This window comes from Prionailurus viverrinus, unplaced genomic scaffold (assembly GCF_022837055.1).
Source record: "Prionailurus viverrinus isolate Anna unplaced genomic scaffold, UM_Priviv_1.0 scaffold_40, whole genome shotgun sequence".
Taxonomy (NCBI): Eukaryota; Metazoa; Chordata; class Mammalia; order Carnivora; family Felidae; genus Prionailurus; species Prionailurus viverrinus.
The window spans coordinates 2,503,394-2,523,968 of record NW_025927608.1 but is presented as its reverse complement, the minus strand read 5'-3'; the positions used below and the strand labels follow the sequence as shown (position 1 = coordinate 2,523,968).

Below are 20,575 nucleotides of genomic sequence, written 5' to 3'. Positions count from 1 at the left end.
TCTCTTCCCGCTGTGACGACGGCCGTGTGAACACAAAGTGCACAGATAATGTTCTGGAAGGAAGCGTGGTCGAATGAAAATAGCTTCAAGAGCTGGGTGGCGTGTGGGTAGCTGAGTTCTTCCTTTTATAGGGATCTTTTAACGTCGCCGTCATATTATCTCAGTAAAAACAAGGATTTCAGTTCTTGGTCTGAGAGCAAGAACCCAGGAAGTCAGGGAAAATATGACCTTTTAAAACAGGATGTGCTGACGGAGGTCTGCTGGACCCTGTGCTGGTGTGGCGTGGCCTCACTCTTCACCTTGATCCCCACTCTCCGATTCTGCCTTTAACGCTGTCAACTTTTGTCAGCTTTTTCGCATTTACTTAATTTTTTAAATACAGTGTTAAAACAGTATTTGCATTGGGTGCTGCGCCTTGTGACATCTGTACCTCATGTGCTTGCAACAAGCACCCCCCCCCCCCTTGCCCGCTGGTGCCCTAGTCCCGCCCTGGCCAAGAGCAGCTTCCCTGTGGCCCTTCCTCCTGCGGACACGGGAGGAAACATGGTTTTCAGAGTGGAGCAGAAAGGGACGCCCCAGCCTGACCCTCCCTCTCTGAGAGGAGCCAACAGCCCAAGGTCCACGGCTCATTTGAGAAACTCTCCGGAGACCTGACAAGTGGCCTCCCAGGAGCAGTGGTGACCCCTCCCGCTGCCACCGTGCGAGGAGAGCCCTGGTCCAGGGCACGGGTAAACCCACAGCGGGGCAGAGCCCACCTGTCGAGCCAGACCGCACAGCCCTGCCCGGGCCCCTGGCCTCTCTGCTCAGCTATAGGAAAGCTGGGGGACAGCCGGCCCCTGGGTCCCAGCTCCAACGGATAAAACAATGCTCAGACAAGGATGGAGGAAACTCAGAATTCACCTAAAATAGATGCTGTGGGCCAAGGCCTGGGAAAAGCTGTCTGCTGAGCATGAACAGGAGGGGAAAAACAACGATGTGGCAGCCAAACATTTTGCAATAAAAAACAACAGAAAAATACTTACAAATACAGATAAATATTCTATTATGGGGGGAAAAAAAAAAAGAACCCAAGGTGGGGATTCTCCATTTGGACTTTCTGAGTTCATAAAATTTAATAAAACCTTGAATTTTAATAAAACCAACTCACTGAGATTAAAACCGGAATGATTTTAAAGAAAAAAATCTCATTTCAGAACTAAGAAAAAAACTGGGTGCCCAAAACCCCAACACAAAGGTAAATGTTTCCAAAATGGTAAGAAAAAAAAAAAATCCCTGAATCTGCAACTGAAAATAACACACTATGTTCTATGAGAATTAAAAAAAGAAAGAAAGAAAGAAAGAAAGAAAGAGGAAGGAAGGAAGGAAGGAAGGAAGGAAGGAAGGAAAATCCATAATAAGACTTCTTACTTAGCAAAATTACTGAACATTAGCAATGAGGAAGGATCTCCAGGAATCTGACAGAAAAAAATCATTATTAAGGAGAAAGACAGTTGGCCTTGGACCACTACAAGGAAGACACTGATGAGAATCAGGGAGAGAGGAGAAAGTCTGTGAATTCCCCGCCTTGGTTATGGGTTAACGCATGCTGGTGAAGTCGGTTTAATTAAAAAAACAGGGCGCCTGGGGGGCTCAGTCGGTTACGCAACTCGATCTCGGCTCAGGGCATGATCTCGAGGTTCGTGTGTTCAAGCCCCGAGGCGGGCTCTGCGATGGCAGCACGGAGCCTGCTTTGAATTCTCTCTCAAAACAAAACCATAAAAATAAGAAAGAGGGTTAACACTGTATATAAAGGAAACCACCAGTAGCACTAAAAACAGCGTGACCATCAAAAACCAGAGGGCATGAGGACCAAGGGGTCAAGGATGTCTCCCTAATGACGTGCTGGTGTTTCGCAGCTGATCGTTAAAGCTACCACGAGAATGTATTGGATCAGGACATTACAAGCAACGTGAACGAGCACAGGTAAACTTGCGTCCATAGGTGGGTGTCTGTGTATACACTCCCCGCACCTCCCTTAAACACACTTCTCTCGCTCGTGAATCTGCAGGCTGGCGGGCCAGGTGGTGACAGCCATCTCCAGGAGGCCTTGGAGGCTGCAGCCGGAAGCATTTGAAGGCGCCCAAGCTCACACACGTGCACGTGGGCTGGACACGGCGGGGGCTGGGCAGGCGCAGACCCCACGCGCCACCGGCATCTCTGTCTCCACGGGGCCTCTCCAGCGTGGTGGCCTCGGGGTAGCCGACAAAGCTTTTACATCTAGTGAACCGGCCAAGTGCAACGCCCGGTACCAGCGAGGATCTGAGATCCACTGTTGGCAAAGGGACAAGGTAACGGAACCAGCTGGGACAGCAGGTCGGCAGTATGTGCCAAGATGTCACTTTTCGTTTGTTCTGGCGAGTCCACTGCTGGGAAGCTGCCCTTGAGATATAAATAAGTTTACCAAAATATTTGGGCAGCCGCATGTAGGAACGAAACGCCGAAAACTGCAAACTCAAGGGTCTACCGGTAGGCACGGCGTGGGTCAGCTGTGGGGCGGAGGTCACCCCCACCCTGCTAATCTGGGCCACCCGCAGCCGTGGCCCTCGACCAAAACACCCTCCCAGCTGGCCCCGCACACCCACCGGGGGCCCCTTGCCATCAGTTTTTCAGCGCAGCCTGGTCCAAACTGGATCGTGTCCCACACTTGGCCTACCACAGCTTAAAACCCCTCAGGGCACCCCAAATTCCCGCAAGACCCCACACACCTCCTTCCCTCTTCAGGCGGGTGCTGACTGGGCCCCCAGCCCCCCTCTGCTCCTTCTAACCACAGGGCCCTGACACAGACCGTTCCTCTGCTCCTGCCCCAGAGATGGCCTCGCCGACATCCCAAGGTTCCCCTCACCTCCACCCCACCTCGAGGCCCATGTGCGTCTTCCAACAGTTGCCACTTTGTGCATGATGCGTATTTGTCTTCTCCCACCAGGTCCCGAAGTTTCAGGACGCCTGGGCCCACGTCCGGGCCGTCCCTGGCTCCCAGCAATGTGTCGCGTGTAAGAGACGCTCCGAGCACTGGGGGACGTGGCTGCACCCTGCGCAGGAAGCGGTGGGATTAGGACTTCCCCACGTGGAAGGCTGCTAACTGGAAACACAAGGCCCGGGACCGTGTGAAGGGCGCCATGCCCGACCCGTCAGGACACCTGCTCCATCCTGACTAGAGAGGACAGACAGCCGACATGCTCAAGGGACACGCTGAGAGTGCCAAGGGACAGCGCGTGCCCGACCGTGGCTGTGTGCAAGGGTGTAGACGGCCCTCCCCAGGACAGGGCAGGGGCTCAGACGGCCCTCCCCAGGACAGGGCAGGGGCTAAGCTCCAGCCACACAGGAGGGGGTGCACTTCGTGCACGGGGCGAGGCCGCAACAAACACAGGGCTGCAGGCCGGGAAGTGAATTTTTTTTTTTTTTGGAAACAGATTAACAGGAGGTTGCACTGAGACAAGGCCGTGGCAGGGGTAGGCACAGACTTTTCACTCTGGACCCTCCTGCAGCAGTGACGTTTCCTAACCACGTCCGTGTGCTCTTTTCAATCTGTTAAAATTGTGAGGGAAGTTCTGTACAAACAATGTGAGTCCTTAAAAATGACACCTGCGTGTAAATTCTGTAACTCGGACGCAGGGCAGGTCTGACACATGAACATTACAGGGCGCGTTAGTACCATACAGAACACCACAGATTTAGGCACTTTGTCAAAAAAAAACGTTTAGAAACGATGAGGTTACTGAGTCTTCCGTCACACGCCGCCGGCTCCCGAGTCACACCCTGACGGTCGTCGTCACATGAAATGGCACGTTTGAGCCCTCGCCGCCCGCGCGGCCGCCCCAAGCAGGACACAGGCACAACTCCCGGCCTTTACAGACCGCGCGACACCGGACGGCTGTCGGGAGGCGTCCCTGACTGACGGCGGGGATTCCAGTCAAATTCAAAGTCGGGACGGTGCATGTCCACGTGACCGCGCGCGTGCGGGGAGCCGCGTCCCGCGTCCCGACCTTGCGGCGCGGACGGGCCCCGAGCCCGGCGCCAGGGCGGAAGTTGGCGGTCACGGAGGCGGGGTCTGCGGCCCGCGGGGCCCGGTGCCACGGACGGCGTCTGTCCGGCTGACTGGGACCTGGCGGCCGTCCGGTTGGCGGAAACGAGGGGGGCGGGGACACGGCGGCCCGCGGGGCAGGGCCAGGGCAGCGAGGGGGAGGGGTGCCTCCGGCGCCAGGGCCGCCCCGGACACGAAGGGCCGCCGATTCCATTTACCGAGACTTCACAGGAACCTCGAACGCGTCAGAGTCCAACGTTAACGCCGAGGCCGCCGTCTTCTCGCTCGAAGCCTCTTCAACGGGAACTCCGGCGTGGACGCCCACCGGTCGCGGGGCTCCCGCCCCTGCCCGAGCCCGGGGCGCCCCCGTTACAGCTCCGCCCTCTCACTCCCGGCTCGGTTGTCTTCCTTCGCGGCCTCGGCGGCCCGAGACTTGGGCTCCCCCTCCTTCCTCTTCTTGCGCTTCTCCTGCTTCGTTTTATTCTTCTCCCCGCCGCCTCCCCGGCCGGGGTACACCTGCCCCTCCAGCGTCACATCGGCGCACCTGTCCTGACCGACCAAGAAGTCCTTGATCTCCCAGGCGTAGCTTCCGTCCCGAAGCATGAAGATGGCCCGGTCGGACCCCACGATGAACCTTGACAGAAACACGCGGTCAGGACACGCGGGTGAAGCGCTCACGGGCACAGCCGCCCTGTGCCACGTCGCCAAGAGGAGCAACTGCTCTCAACTTCGACACAGAACTAAACGCTACACTCCTCGAGGCCCGGTAGCTGCTGACGGTGACGACCACCACCCGAGCCGACCTGAGTGAACCATGCAACCCCTCGGCTCCAGTCTCGGAGGCAGAGCCCCGGAACGATCTGGATCCGCCTCGGCGTGTCAACACTCAACAGGCCCCAAGGGGCAAAGCAGAGGGGATGAGCCCCGGGGTGGAGCACCGGCGTGGCCGGCGGGCACAGAGCTTCGGCTCCTGGGGGGCCGCGCCCAGCCCACCCCGCAGAGAGGGGCGGTGGCTCTGGACGGGGCGTCAGGGGCACACTGACCGGTCCCCTCGGCCTGCGCGCAGACCGACGACAGCACCGAGCGTCGTGCTCGGTACCCCTTCGTGTCTGTCTGTCACTGCTACTTCCTAAACTAAGACGCGTGAAGACCCTGAATGGAGGAGGAACAAGAAACTTCTCAAAAACTGCATCTCAGGATCGTACTGGGCTATGAAAACCGGACCCCCGACCTCGGATCAGTTACCTTTCAGCAGTCTGGTCCCGGCGTGTGAACACGGCCACACACGGAAGGATCTCCGGCGTGAGAAACCTCTCCTGGGGGGGGGGGGGGGGTACCCTGTCCTGCTGTGACTAGTCTGCCCCCAGAGGCCAACCACCTGTCCAGTCTTCCTCAGATGAAACAGAAGTTATGCAGCCCGGCACAGGAGATAAGGTCACTGACACTGTACTAGTGTTGTGGGGGGGGGGGGGGGGGGGGGGGGGGAGTGACAGGTGTAAGGAGCAGAGCCCACGGAGCTGACAAACCCTACGTTGTTCGCCCAAAACTAATAGACCGTTTGTCAGCTGCACTCAGAAAAAAAACAGCTGAAGGTATAAAGACATATAAAATTTTATGATCAAATGAGATAGTAAAAAAAAAAAAAAAAAAAAAAAAAAAGAAAGCAAAAAAACTTACGGGCCTTGACCAATAATAAACGTTTTTCTTTAAAAAGAAAACAAAGGCGGGGATAAACAGAAGCGTCAAAGAGGAAACCCGAGGCAGGAAAGGTCCTGGGCCCGAGGGAGGCACCGCCAGAAAGGGCTCCCCCTCCAGACTGGGGAAAAGTCCCAGCACCGCCTATGGTTTTCTCAGCGGGCCCGCCGCCTCACCTCTGCACGTCGTAGTTGGCGTTGAAAAGGCTGCCCTGCCAGAGGCTGGTGATCTCCTCCGTCTCCTTCTCAGTGGGGTTTCCGGACACAGTGACGAACATCATGAGCGTCTTCCCCTTCTTCGTCATCTTCAGGATGCTCTCGGGCCTGCCCGGGTCTATCTGGGAGAAGTCGATAGGGGCTGAGGGTCTTTTGTGCTCCGGGAGGTCCCCCTCTTCGATGTCGTCATCCTTCTATGAGGACACAAAACACAGCGTCACGCATCATCAGAAATGTACTTGTCAAGCGGGGCAGGCGAGAAGGGCGGCGCGTGCCCGCAGGTGCAGTGACCCACGTTAGCACAGGAAAAGGAGACCCGGGAGCTGTCCTCCTCTACCTGACCTTCAGGTGAAGCCCGAGTCTCAGGCAGGACTTACCACCCGTCGTCATTCCGGGTCACCGATACCCGAGGCCCCTGTGTGATGGCTTCAAAGAATCTACCCGATACGGTGGCCTGTAAATACGGCCACATTCTGGTTTGGTCCCACAATGAACCACAACACAGCGATGAAGAAGAAGAGAACACTGACAGTTGTGCCCCAAACCTCAAAAGGACAATACTGAGTGACAGAAGCCAGGCACAAAATCAGAAACACTATAAACTTATTTAAAGTTCGAGATGAGACACAATTAAGAAATTAGGAACAGCGGTGGCCTCTGGGTGGGGGATGAGGTGGGTTTGACTAGGACGGGGCCCAAGGGAACTTCTGAGATGATAGAAATGGTCTCTACTTTGACGGGGGGTGCGGACAACAGATACTCACCGGTCAAACTCCTGCACACTATACTTAAAATCTGCATTTCATGTGTATCAACGTCAACTAAAAAATAAGAACTGTCTGGGGCGCCCGGGGGGGCTCAGTCGGTTAAGCCTCCGGCTTCAGCTCAGGTCAGGATCTCACGGCTCGTGGGTTCGAGCCCCGCGTCGGGCTCTGTGCTGACGGCTGAGACTGGAGCCTGCTTCGGATTCTGTGTCTCCCTCTCTCTCTGCCCCTCCCCTGCCCGTGCTCTGTCTCTCTCGCTCTCTCAAAAATAGACATTAAAAATAATTTTTAATAAAACAACCTGAACTACTCACTCAACTCTAGTTAGCAGGCTTCGTTTTCTGCAGTCGTGCGAACAAGCAATTGTGACACTACCATCTGTGACTTCCAGGCTGGAGCCAAGGAGGAAATACGTTAGGGACAATGACACCCGGTTCTTCACTTAGGGGCAGAACTACAGGAGGAAGACGATGCCCTGTGGTGGCCGAAGGACAATGTGATTCTTCACAGGTAGGCAGGCAGAGCGATAAATACAAATATTTAAGAATCAGAGTTCCTCGGAGAAAAGCCTAATGATTCCAGCCACAAAAAGAAACGACGTACCGAGAGAAGTCACCAAACGGGCGGTCCTTGGAAACACTATGCTAAAGTGAAAGAAGCCTCATGCAAAAGACCACGCTGTGCGAGACGGCTATATGAAGCATCCAGAACGGATCAGAGATTAGTGGCTGCTGGGCACAGGCTGGAGGGTCAAGAGAAGAGGGGGAGGACGACTGAGACGAAGAGTCTCTTTCTGGGATGACGAACATGTTCTAAAATTGACAGTGGTGACGGCGGCACGCCCCTCTGAAAACACCACGGAAACGTACACTTTGAATGGGTGAACTGTCGGGCGTGTGAATTCTCTCAATAAAGCGGTTATCGAACACCCCGATAAACGACTAACCTAAAATGACACGAAGAGCCCGTATCTCTTACTCGGTCCTCTTGACAAACTGGCGAGAACGTCGACAGTCTATTAAAATGCACCTAATGAAAGGCGAACACAGGAACTCGTACAGCGGTCCCTGAAGGTGCCCCACGTTTGCATCAGACCTGGGACCTTGCGTGAGCCCCACCTAACTAGCCGGCTGACCGCGGCCGCCGGGACTCCCTCCTCCCCTGGGCCTGTTTCCTCATCTTCAAACAGAAAAGCAGAACCAGCTGGCCCCACGGCCCCAACAGCGACTATACACGATGCATAGAGCTTCTCATCTCTGCCACTCTCTCTCCCGACCCGTTTCTTCCTCATTTTGCTTTAAGAGGCCATGGCGATCGGCACACAGAGGCACGTGCTGTGCAGTCAGAGGGTCTTGGGCAGGTTGGAAAACCACCTATAACGGGGTGGGGGGGACAGCATCTCCCTCCTAGGGTTTGGGGGGTTCAGTGACATAAAGGCAGGCCATAAACACCCAATGATCAGACCCGCAACCAGCTGTGGAGATGACGTAGGACCTCCTGGTCGCCGAATTCACAGGCTGTCTCCATCTCCGTTTTATTCCTCCCTAACATGTGCTATCGCTTCTTAAAACACCTTCAGACTTCGAGTTGGCTCAGTAACCTAGAATATTTGTATTTTTCACACTGACTTCACTAACGGTCATGAAGTTAACTCCGTAGATCACACATAACATATCTTTTCAATGAAAACATAACTGATCAGAAGTCTAGTGCAAACAGCAAGGGTAAGGATTGTTTCAAACAACTTGAATTCCACCTTCTAGGTTTTTGTGTGTCAGTTACCAAAAAGGGGGGAGGGGAGGGGGAGGAACAGTACCCCACGTGGCTCACGGTCGGGTTCTACTTACTTCCTCCCATGCCCCTCGGCTTCTCCCCTGGGCAATCTGATATGTTCTTATCACTTTCTCTACTCCTGCAGCAATCAAGCCTCTACCCCTGGGCAGGGGTGGGACTGTCACAGGTCAGGCATTCCCCAGACACAGCCCGACCCTGCCTCCAGGCATTTTCAACCGGCTTCCCTGCTTCTTCCCAGCTTCTCCTTGGCTGCTGGTCACATTCAATAGTTACAAAGCTGAACTCCTCTTTCTGCAGACCCTTTTCTTCCTCCCTCCTGTGCTCCTTGATGCTAACACTGGCTGCCATGCGCCCAACCTTCAGGACAGCCCTGCGAGGCCCCCACTGAATAGATGAGGGGGATGAGCCTCAGAGAAGAAAATAACTTACTCGCGGTCACATGCTAGCAGGGGTGACACCGACACTGGAGAGCGAACCCACATTTCTGGCTCTGGGATCCGACCCCCACCTGCCCCCCGCTGGCGTGTAGAATGAAAGCACTGCCTTCGGTTTTCCTACACCACCTGGGACTCAGCATGAAACCGAACACAGAGGAAAGGGTCCCCGTTCTGCCCCACTTGACCCGGGAGGCAGGCATCTCAATGGAAGAATGATTCTCACACCAGTGGGAAGGAGGTAGGGCGGGGGGATTTAGGGATCGGCCCCTGGGGGAGGAAGTACCGTTTCTCACAAAAAAGCTCTCCCACAGAAAAATCACTGCTACCGGGGAAGGGCACTCACATTTGTGGACGGTGTGCAAATGTTAGCTCACCTGGTCTGCACGGCACCCTGCAAAGGGGGAGGTTGTCCGGCTTCACGGTTAAGGAAAAGGAGGGTCACACTAACAAGCAGTAAGGCCGGGTTCAAAACCCCTGTGCCTTCAGCACATCATGCTGTCTCCTGCCTGGTCACACAACCGCCAGTTACCAAGTTGAGCACACTCTCTCACATTCCCCCCTCCACTCTGATCCAGGAGACTCCAGCTCATGCAGGCCCTCCCATCACCTTGCACTTGTACTTCGGCTCACCAGGGTGCACGGCCAGACAGTAAAATGGTGAAAAGAATAGGCTTGAGAGTCAAATGACGAAATTCGGAATTCAGCTTATATGCTGTATGACGTGGGGCAAGTTACTCAACCTCTCTGGGCTTCAAAAGTCATCATCTAGAAAGCAGGGTGAGAGCATCAAAGGAGTGTGCATGCCCAGGGCAGTCCTGTTACAAAACAAAAACTCAGTAAGTATTAACTACGAAGTTGTTTCTGCCTTCGGAGTCTCTCTCTGCCCACCCATCCTAAACTCTGCTGACCCATTTTTCTAATCATGATAGCCCACGATTCAAGAACCCCCGCCACAGCTGGAACCTCACTCCGGGGCACACTCTGAACCCTCTCAAAGCGTTATGAAGGCCGTGCAGTAACCTGGGGAAATGCTTAATATGTCTAATGAGAAAACCAACAGCGGGAAATGACCCTGATGCCGGGCTCTGAGCTGTAAAAACCATCTGCACGCGGAGGGGACACGAGCGAGGGAACATGCGTGTCAGTCCCAAGGTAGGAATGATCACACGGAAGCGTTCCATTATGGCAGTATTTGGGTCACACAGCTTTTCAAACTCATCAGGGCCCGTGTATTGTCTTCTAAATCAAGCGAAGACCCCGGAACACTGGAGGCCCAGCGCAGCCTGGTTCGCGTCGGCCTTTCCACCCGGACCGCTCACTACCTTGCTTCAAACTCAGCCTTCTCCAGCTAACCGAACTATTCCTACCAGCACGGCTTGCCATCAGAGTGGCACTATCCCAGGTTCTTTCCAGGCTCCCTCGGCTAATCCTCAAACTACTCTGAGGTGGGCATTGAGAACGCCTCTGTTTTGTGGGTAAGGAGACTTTCACCATCAAAGTCACAAGTGGTTTGAACCCAGCCAGTCTAGCTGCCAAGCCTGGCCTCTATCATCTGTACCCACCCCCCCCCCCCCCCCCCCGCCGACCCAGCTCCCGCTGCCCTTCTCCACATCGCCCCTGCCTCTAGCCAGATGCCCTGTGTTCCCTGGAACCCTCTGAAAGTCCCACCGCACCTTCTTCCCACAGTACTCCGCAATTGCTACTTTGTTTTATGGTTGTTTGTACCGTCACTGCTGTTCCTGACGGTCGGATCCCTTGTTCATCTCCGTTTCTGTCTAACTTAGTACCTCAAGGTATTATTTCCTCAAGAGACAGCGCTCTTACTTTAGGGAATCAGACACTTCAGTAGCTAGACCATAAACAGATGGGCGATTACAAGAGAGACAGTAAACAGGGAAGGAGCTGCTGCGAGACGTTCCCTCTTCATTAGCAGTGTGCACACTCGTATCTACCCCGTGCACACTCATAGCTACCCCCATCTTGCCATCAGCTGCGGATACGCATGGAAGTACAAGTCTGCTTTCTCCTAGTCAAATTCATCAGATGGTATTTTAAACTCACGTCTGAAAGTCTCTATCAAATGAGGCACGCACACGGAGATAACCACAAAGTAAGAAGACACCAGCCTGGGAAGGCATCATCGGGTAAAACCTCATTTTGCAGATAAGGAACCTGAAGCCCAGGGCGGAAACGGGAATTGCCCAAGGTTACACGGCCAGCAGAACCCAAGTTTCTCGGGGCGCCTGGGTGGCTTAGTCGGTTAAGCAGCTGACTCTTGAACTCCGCTGAGGTCACGATCTCAGGGTTCCTTGAGTTCCAGCCCCGCCTCACGCTCTGCACTGCTGGGAATTCTCTCTCCCCCCCTTTCTGCTCCTAACCCACTCATGCTCTCTTTTCTCTCTCTCAAAATACACAAACTTTAAAAAAGAACCCAAGTTTCGGACTCCACTCCACCAGCTCTGCAAATGAGCCAGGACCATTCAACCACTTTTGCAAGGGAAAAAAGGCACGAGTTTTCCTTCAGTGAACCTCATCTAAAAACCTTATCACACACTCCAGAGCACTCAGGTAACAAACCAAAAAACCTACTCTCACAAAAACAAGTCTTTGCTCCTTTAAACGAAATGTGAGCACCAGCTTTTGACCTCCCCCACCCCCACTCCCCAAATTACAAAACCCTCAGCAAGAAATATACTGGAACGAGGAGTCTGGACGCTTCTGGTCCAGAAGACGGGAGAACCAGTAAAGGGGAGATGACCCTAGCTGTGTACCCCTCACCCGCCCGCTCAGCCCAGCCTCGAGGAGCAGCGTGCAAAAGGCCCCCCTCCCCACGCGCCGGGCTCACTGACCACCAGGGCGCCGAGAAAGTAGGGCGAGGCCCCGGAAGGGCGCAAGGGGGCACTGGGGTGAGGCTGGGGCGGGCAGCAAGGCCGCCCGGCCTTGGCAGAGAGGGCGACACCGAGACGGGGTGTGGAGGGCGCCCGTGCAGAGGGGCCGGAGGTCAGCGGGAGCGGGGCCCGGGACCGAGAGCAGCCGGCGGGTGCGCGCGCGCGGACCTCCCACTGCTCCAGCAGACGCGCCATGTCCGCATCGTTGTAGTCGCGAATATCCTTCTTCTTCTTCCGCGGAGGCGGGCTGGCCTCCCCGGGCGTCCCGGCCGCGCCCTCGGCAGCGCAGGCCCTCGGCGGCAGCGGCGGCAGCAGCAGGTCAGAGGCGCAGAGAAGCACCAGGGCGGCGCGCACCCAACCGGAGGCCGCCATCTTCGCCGCGCCACCGCGGAGATCACGCTTGCGCGCGCCGCGGACCCCGCCCCCGGGTTCTCCTTCCGACCCCGCCTCCCGGCCCGCGCCGACCTACCACGCCCCGCTCCAGCCCCAACCCCCTCCGGCCCCGCCTCCCGGACCGCGCCGGCCCACCACGCCCCGCCTCGTGCCCGCCTCCGGGCCCGCGTCAGCCCCACCGTAGACCCCGCCCCCGAGCCCGCCCCCGCCGCCCTCACGGCCTTACCACGCCCCGCCCCCGGGCTATCGTTCCGACCCCACCCCCTGCCCCGCCCCCGCGTCACGCAGACCTACCAGTCCCCGCCTCGTACCCGCTTCCGGGCTCGCGTCGGCCCGGCCATAGGCCACACCCCTTGGCCCGCCTCCCGACCCGCTCCAGCTTACCACGCCCCGCCCCCGGGCTCTCCTTCCGGCCCGGCTCCTGCCCCGCGCCGACCTACCAGGTCCCGCCTCGTACCCGCCTCCCGGCCCGCGTCGGCCCCGCCACAGGCCCCGCCCCTGGGTCCGCCTCCTGGCCCGCGCCTACCAGGCCCCACCTCGTACTCTCCTCCAGAGGCCCCGCCCCTGCGCCATCTTGGCTCCGCCCCGCCCCCTCCCGCGGTCCAGATAAGGCTCTCGGCCCTCGGCCTGGTCGCCTCCGCCGCGCCCGCTGGTTTGCTGGCGGAAGCCTCGTCCACAAGTCCCCTCGGGGCCTCCAGGAGCCCCCAGACAGCGCCTCGAGGGGCCTCCGTTTCTGGCCTGCGAAAGGAACTGGAGGGGAAGTTCTGGGAGCTGCCTGGGCTCCGGGAAAACCGTCGTAGCCTGTCGGGCGCTTCTTCTCCCTTCCTGCAGCCGCTTACCAAGTAGTGAGTGGCAGGTGGCTCTGCCTTTTCAGGTCACGGATGGACGGGGCCCGCTGCTCTGCTCTTGGGCACAGAGGATTCAGCGCCACCAGCTTTCAGGATCCCTGTCATCTCTGGAACGCGAATAAGACTTAAACACATCGCTTTTCATTTTTAAGACAGCTTCAGTATTTTGTCTGATTTTAACCTAGTACTGTAGGCTCTGACTAATGCATTTTAAAGCTGGATCTTTTTGTTTGTTTGTTTCTTACTTAAAAAGAGCGTGGACAGAGATGCTTTCGAATCACACGAGTTTTAAATGGCGCGACCTGCTGATGTTTCTTTTAAATTATTAATTATGTAAACACATGAAAAAAGACGCTGTACTTGTAAGATAGTCACACGTCGTACAACGTTCCAAACATTCTGCTCCACCCCACAACTGGCCTCCAATCAAGCCGTTTGTCACATATTGTATACATTTTTCTGCACATTTTTAAACATGAAAATGTCTCTTGAAATGTGTTTCATATAAATCTTGTTATATGTAGGTCTATGGCAACAGAGTGTACATATTGGTAAACATTTTGACTCCTTAAGTGTTTTCACTTAGCAATATAACGCGAACTTGCTTTATGCTTCGGCATAGCATATTTGCGATAGTTTATTTCTCTCTTACCCTACTGATGGACACTTCTTCCCAATTTTTCTATTACCAAAAGAAAAAAAATAGCCACAGTAAACCTCTTTATTCCTGCCTTATGTTATGGGCTGAATTGTATCTCCCCCAGATTTCATATGTTGAAATCCTAATCCCAGTACCTCAAAATGTGACTGTATTTGGAGATAGGGGTGCTACCGAGGTGATTAAGTTAACAAGAGGTTGCAAAGATTGGTCCCAGTATGCCGTCTTTTTTAAGAAGAGGAAATTTGGGGGTCGTCTGGGTGGCTCAGTCGGTTAAGTGTCTCCCTTCGGCCCAGGTCATGATCTCGTGGTCCATGATCTCATGATCCCCTTGTGGGGCTCTGTGCTGAGAGTACAGAGCCTGGAGCCTGCTTCAGGTTCTGTGTCTCCCTCTCTCTCCTCCCCTACTCACACTCTGTGTTTCTTTTTCTCCAAAATAAACAAACACTAAAAAAAAATTGGAGAAAAAAAGAAAAAGAAAGGAAATTTGATCATAATCCTACAGGGTAGAGATCATGTGAAGACACAGGAAGAAGGTGGCGCTCTACAAGCCAAGGAGAGAGGTCTCAGAAGAAACCAATCCTGCCAACACCTCCACCGGCGACTTCTGGCCTCCAGAGCAGTGAGAAAATAAAGTCCTGTTGTTTAAGCCACCTGATCCGCTCTACTCTGGTACAGCGGCCCTGGCAAACTAGCGTATCCCGCTTGGATAGGATTGGATCCGTGGTAGGCTGCATATAACAGAAAACTGAGTTTCTCGTAAAGTGGCTGAAACAAGACAGAGGGCTTTGTTGTTAACTGTTTCATTTTTCTTTCGCAGAAGCGGTTAGAAACGTAAGCGTCTAGGGCTGGTAGTGTACCTCGGTCACCGGGCACCCAGCCTCTTTCTTACCCTGCTCCGTGATACTGGCTGCTGGTTTCTACCCTCAAGTTCACGGCAAGTGCTGGGATGGCCCCTGGAGCACCTGCGTTAGGATGACTTTCATCCAGGGGAAGGGGGAAGGAAGGAGGGTCAAAGGGGCACACTTTTCTAGGGAGCTAGCTTCCTTTAAGCAGCCTGCGTGGAGAGCCACACGTGTCTGCTCACATCTCATTGGCTGGAACCTAGCCCCCCGAAGGATGCTGGGAGACCGTCTTCTAGCTGTATACGTTGTCACCCCAATTAAAAGCGGGATTCTGTTATCAAGGGACGAGAGGAGGCAGCTGCTGAGTAGACAGCTACCTAACAATGCAGGCAGCACCTTCTCTCCCAGGACCGTTGTTGTGTAAATTCTCTCCCCCAGCAGAGGCACGCATGCGTGCATCCATATGTATATAGTCTATGACATTTTCCGTTGACATGGAGCAGAAACTCACAAGAAAAAGAGGGGTTTTTTTCCTTTTCTTCTCTGAAATCATAGGGGAAATGTCATAAGCTTTCTCCCCAGGGCTCCACCCAGTGGCTCAGAGCCCTGTCCCGGTGCAGTCATGCTAAAAAACATGAACAGCTGTGGTCGATCATGTGCTCCGCTGGGAGGGGTCGCCCTGCTCATTTATTTTGCCAGCGGCCAGGCTAAGGTGCGAAAGTGCTGAGATTCCTGGTCCACGGTGTCTGGTTATACAGAAAGGAAAAAAAAAAAAGTCATTTACTGTTTCACAGATACTAGTGGGATTGTGTGAAAAATTCCGGGGCTGCCAACTTTCATCGAAGGCACAGATCAATTCAGTCTATAACCCACTGACTTTTGTGAAAGCATCTGCATTGACTGCTGTCATCGTTTTGGTGTTTGGAACTTGAGTCAGTTCAGCTCTGCGAGCATTTATTTTCTAAGGGCCTGCTGTCAACCAAAAACCAGATGAGGCATTGATGGCAAGATCCCTGCGCTAAAGAGATGGCCATATAGCAGAGGAGATAAACAATACGCAGTCAGTATAATGCAGATTACCGGGGGTCACGGCCCAAAGGTCACCACTGAGACGCTCACTTAGTTAAACGGGGAGCCATGGGCAAGAGCCACTGAAAAGGAGTCTGGAGGCAGGAATGCTCAGATGGGGCGAGACAGGAGTCCGACCAGGTCTGAGGCAGTGCTGCGGGGCAGGAGAGGAGGGAACAGAAGTGGAAGAGTTTTGCATGGTTAGGGGCTAAGTGAAGCCACGAACTTCTCATTGCTTTCGGGTTTCATACCCACCTCTCCTTTCAGCGGTTCAGTGACTGCAGATTGTACAATTGAGTCTCAGATCTAACCGGTGTCCTCATCTGGGTTTACCCTGGCTTGTGTCCTCAACAGCAGAGGAGGGATGCCTCAACCGGAGGCTGCGACGTTCTGGCAGTGTTGGGAATCGGGGCGGGCATCCGGACAGGGGGAAGGGGTTAGTGATGTTCAGAATGTTGAAAAACTGGAATGGAATACTGACCAACAGAACTGAGGCCTGTAACCTGAAAGGTACCTGTGGTTTGGGTGGTTTGGGAGGCTCTGGTGTGCCAAACATTAACCCTTTAAAGACTGAATCATGGGGAGGTAAGGGAGGAGGGTCCTGGGGGTGGGGCTAAGTTGGAGATGGGGAACAGTGGTTATTTACCATTCCTGACTTTTGCCACTTCCTAGCCCAATGCAAGAAAAGGCGAAACATATCTCACGGGCTTTACCTGCCCCTAAATTTATTCACAGACAGCAACTACTTGATTCTCTTTTGGTAGCACTCCCAGATTTCCAGAGGAGAACATGATTGGCCCAGGCTAGGGTGAGAGTCCATTCCTGGCCACCACCACTCTGGGTGAACAGGAGAGGGGGACTCCCATCTAAGTAGAACGGTTAAAACGTGTGTTTGCCAAGCCCCAGGAAAATAAGTTCAAGGGCAAAAAGTAAGTTAGACTCCAACAGAGCATGGACAAAAATATCTTACAACTCAGTAAGAAAAAAGACGAACACCCCAACTGAAAAATGGGAAAGGACACGAGCAATACTGTTCTCTACTCAGAATCAATAAATGGCCAATTTATACACGAGCAAAAAGTGCTGAATCTCACCAGGATACATACAAGATATGATTTTTTACCTATCCTATGGGCCAGGATGGAACTATAGCGTACCCTGTTGACAATGCTTACGACATAAGCAGTCTCATCTGCTTACGGGGGTGGGGGGGGCAGTTTTTCTAGAAGAAAATTAGGTGAACGCTATCAAAACCCTACAAAAATGTACGTGATCTCTGCTTAGCGATTCTGCTTCCAAGAACTGACTCCGAGGAAACGGACAATGAAAACACTAGAGCTGATCATAACACGGAGCACTTACCACATGGCAGCAATTCTTCCCAGTGCTTTACATGTATTTCTTCATGTACCTGTTGTAATAATCCTATGTAACTCTTTTTTTTTTTTTAATTTTTTAACGTTTCTTTTTTGAGAGACAGAGAGAGACAGAGCATCAGTGGGGGAGGCACAGAGAGAGAGAGAGAGAGAGAGACACAGAATCCGAAGCAGGCCCCAGGCTCCGAGCTGTCAGCGCAGAGCCCGACGCGGGGCTCGAACTCGCGAACCGTGAGATCATGACCTGAGACGAAACCAAGAGTCAGAGGCTTAACCCACTGAGCCATCCAGGCGCCCCTGCGACTCTTTCCATAAGAGGGGAAAACAGGAGGAGTGTGTGGGTGGCTCAGTTGGTTGAGCGTCCCAACTTTGGCTCAGGCCATGATCTCACGGTTTGTGAGTTCGAGCTCCGCGTCGGGCCCTGTGCTGACAGCTCAGAGCCTGGAGCCTGCTTCGGATTCTGTCTCTCCCTCTCTCTCTGCCCCTCCCCCACTGGTGCTCTCTGTCTCTCTCTCTCTCTCTCTCTCTCTCTGTCAAAAATAAATAAACATAAAAAAATTTTTTTTTAAAAAGAGGGGAAAACAGGAGAACCTTGGATGTTCGACAAGAGCGGACTGTAAAATCTACACTCACAGATTGCAAAACTGTCATCCACTTGTCCAATGGGGAACATTACAATCATCATGTATGATTCCTAGATGTATATTTGTTGATATTAAAACCGGTCATCTTATTTATTAAATAAAATGTTATAAAATGGTATTAAAATCATATGTATCTATGAATGCATAGGAAAATAGCTATAAATATGTGGATAATGGTTATCTCTGAGCAGTGGGATGTCAAGTCAGTTATATTCTAAAAGGGGTGAGACACACATAAACACACGGATGCCCCTAAAATATTGATTAATACTGTTCTCTCTACCAGCATATAAGGGAAAAAAGTCTAATTTTGACTGAAATTCCCAGAATAATACACTTAATCCGAATTATCCATGGTATTGCAACTGCCTTGAAAATTTGAGGATCAGATCTGAATCTTCTAAGAGGAGAAGGGACGACTTTTATCGGTGTCGCCTGAAACATCAGCTGTGCTCTGCAGCACGGATACGTCTAGTGAACTCACAGTCTCTGATTCCAAAGAATCGCCTCCCTGGACTGTCTACAAGAAGCTGTAAGAAAAAATGGGGTGCACGCTCTCACTAAGCAAATAGGCCTCTGGCCTCTGCTTCAACCCCGGAGCCAGGAGCCGTACGTCATGACCACACGCAGGCCATGCCCCTGCTGTGGGTTTGTGAATGTCCAGGACTTTCACGGCTAAGTAAGAGCTGTGGCCAGCAGGATTTTGGCTCAGTGAAAGGACGCCTTCCTTGCAGAGTATTGCAAATAGGTGTGGGGGAAGAAAGGAACACATCAAGTCCTCGAGCTTAAAGACGTGACAGGGTTGTCCCCAACAGCTACAAATACACTGTGCTCACGGCCACGCTGTCGCTGTGCACAATGGATGCTCGGGGGGCAGAGATGCCCTGGTCTGTGGGGTGGCCGCAGAGGCTCCACCTGAAGGCCATAAAGCTAGTCAGTCTGCGGTTACTGACTTATTATGTGCTAGGCACCATGAGAGATATCCAAAATGGTTCGGCAGGACTGGTGTTGGCAACTCAGGGAACCTGGAGCTTGGCATTTATCTTTCCTCCCCTACAGAGTTCTGGAAAATGGAAAATAACCCCCAAGATGATTCACCAGTCGGGAAATGGGGTAGAGAATTTACCCGTGAAAGCAATCTTCACCTCTATGCAGGGCTTTCTGGAAACCAGACTGGAGAGAATTCCAGATCTCCCAGCTCTTGGGACCTGAGTGCTCACGTGTGCCTGCCGTGGTATAACCAGCCTTGCACACCGCCTCCCTCCCCCGTTCAGCTTCAGATGAACAGAGAGAGGGCACAGAGGGAGGGAGGAGGCGGGGGGGGGGAGGATGGGGAGGATGTGGGAGTAATGCATGTGATCCTCCCCAGGAGTTCTTAAGGGCTGGGAACAAGATACACCAGAGCGCAAGACGGCATGCTGGGGGGGGGGGGGGGGGGTGGACCTGTCACAACGTGATCCCGCCCCTGATGAACCACAGCCCTAGGGCTGTCACACACTCGTTCATCACCAGTGGGGCTGAGTGAATCAGGGAAAAGGAGGGGGTAGGGGTAAGTTTCCAGATATAAATTCCCGTCCTGTAGAGGAGGCTCGGAAAGGAAGATGATACAGAGTGGTGTTTGGCTCCCTGTAAGAAAAGACCGCCTGAGTCGGAAGGGGCTCATCTGGGAGCCAAAACAAGACCAAGGGAGAGCTGCTTCAAGGGAAAGATGCATCAGGGCAGAGAACGCCCCTCACTGACCACCAGGTGGCACAGCAGACCAGACACAGCTTGGTTGTCGGTCTTTAAGCCCCGGAGAGCGCCTGACCCTTGGGCATCAAAACCCAGCCTATACCCCTGCAATGGAATGTTATTCAGTCTTCAAAGGGAAGGAAATTCGGACACCTGCTACAATACCCGTGACCCACGAAGACGTTATTCTAGGTGAAATAAGCCAGACACAGAAGGAAAACTAGGGTATGTGTGGTTCCACTTACATAAGGAACGCAGAGCAGACAAATCTATAGAGGCAGAAAACGGAACAGTGGCTGGCAGGGGCTGGGGGGAGGGACATGAGGCGTGAACGGTGAGTGGAACAGACCTTCCATTTGGGAAGACGAGAGGTATCCATCCGAAGGCGAGCGGGGCGGGCGGTTGCACAACACCGCGAACGTGCATAACGCCACTGAACTGCGGCCAAGTTCACAGAAACGGCTAAACGGAAAGTTTTATGTTGTGAATGTTTGGCTACAATTGAAAAGAACCCAAAAAACCCGGGGCACTTGGGTGGCTCAGTCGGTTAAGCCTCCCACTCTTGATTTCAGCTCAGGTCGTGATGTCACCGTTGGTGAGTTCGAGCCCCGCGTCGGGTTCTGTGCTGGGGAGCCTATTTGGGATTCTTTCTCTCTCTCTCTGGCCCTCCCCCACGCTCTCTCTCTCAAAAAGAAAAAAACGTTAAAATGAACCCAAACAGAGCTTTCATACTGTCGAAGGTGTCATCCCTGCCCAAAGTCCAGGTGGCCGACACCCCTTCTAGAATAGGCGAGGAAGGAGAGAAAGCACGTCTCCCCAGTCCTGCCTGGTCCGATCCCAATCAGCTCCACCTCGCCTCCCCAAACCCTCAGGCAGCTCTCTACTCGCATCTTGCTCATTCACGTATTTATTAAATGCCCACGAAGTGTCGGCCTTGAGCCAGGCACTGAGAACACGTTCTCTGGGGGCCGTGCTATTTTCCACTCGGCCCCAGCTTCCCCTTGAGGGCTCCACTCACCTTCCCCCAGCCAACCCTTCAGCCCGTGTATTTGCAGCTTTCTTCTCTGACCCAATTTCCATTTTAGTGGAAAACGCTTTGCATAGTGCCTTTGGTTCATTATTATATTTCAAGAGAGGATTCGAAGGGATGATGAGCGGA

At 53.6% G+C, this 20,575-nt stretch overlaps 1 protein-coding gene across 1 annotated transcript; it reads right to left on the bottom strand.

Moving 5' to 3' along the window:
- Positions 1-3,413: 3,413 nt before the first annotated feature.
- MESD (mesoderm development LRP chaperone) lies at positions 3,414-12,261 on the bottom strand. The gene is made up of 3 exons (XM_047846650.1): positions 12,022-12,261; positions 5,932-6,164; positions 3,414-4,694 (listed from the first exon to the last, which is right to left on the bottom strand). The coding sequence occupies exons 1-3, from the start codon at positions 12,223-12,225 to the stop codon at positions 4,430-4,432; spliced, it is 702 nt and encodes a 233-aa protein (XP_047702606.1). The 5' UTR covers positions 12,226-12,261; the 3' UTR covers positions 3,414-4,429.
- Positions 12,262-20,575: the final 8,314 nt, after the last annotated feature.

Coding starts and splice junctions, on each gene's coding strand:
- MESD (XM_047846650.1), bottom strand. CDS start 12,225: ATGGCGGCCTCCGGTTGGGTGCGCGCCGCCCTGGTGCTTCTCTGCGCC. Junction 6,165..12,021: donor GTCTGCTGGAGCAGTGGGAG/GTCCGCGCGCGC, acceptor GTGTCCTCATAG/AAGGATGACGACATCGAAGA. Junction 4,695..5,931: donor GCCAACTACGACGTGCAGAG/GTGAGGCGGCGG, acceptor GTTTCTGTCAAG/GTTCATCGTGGGGTCCGACC.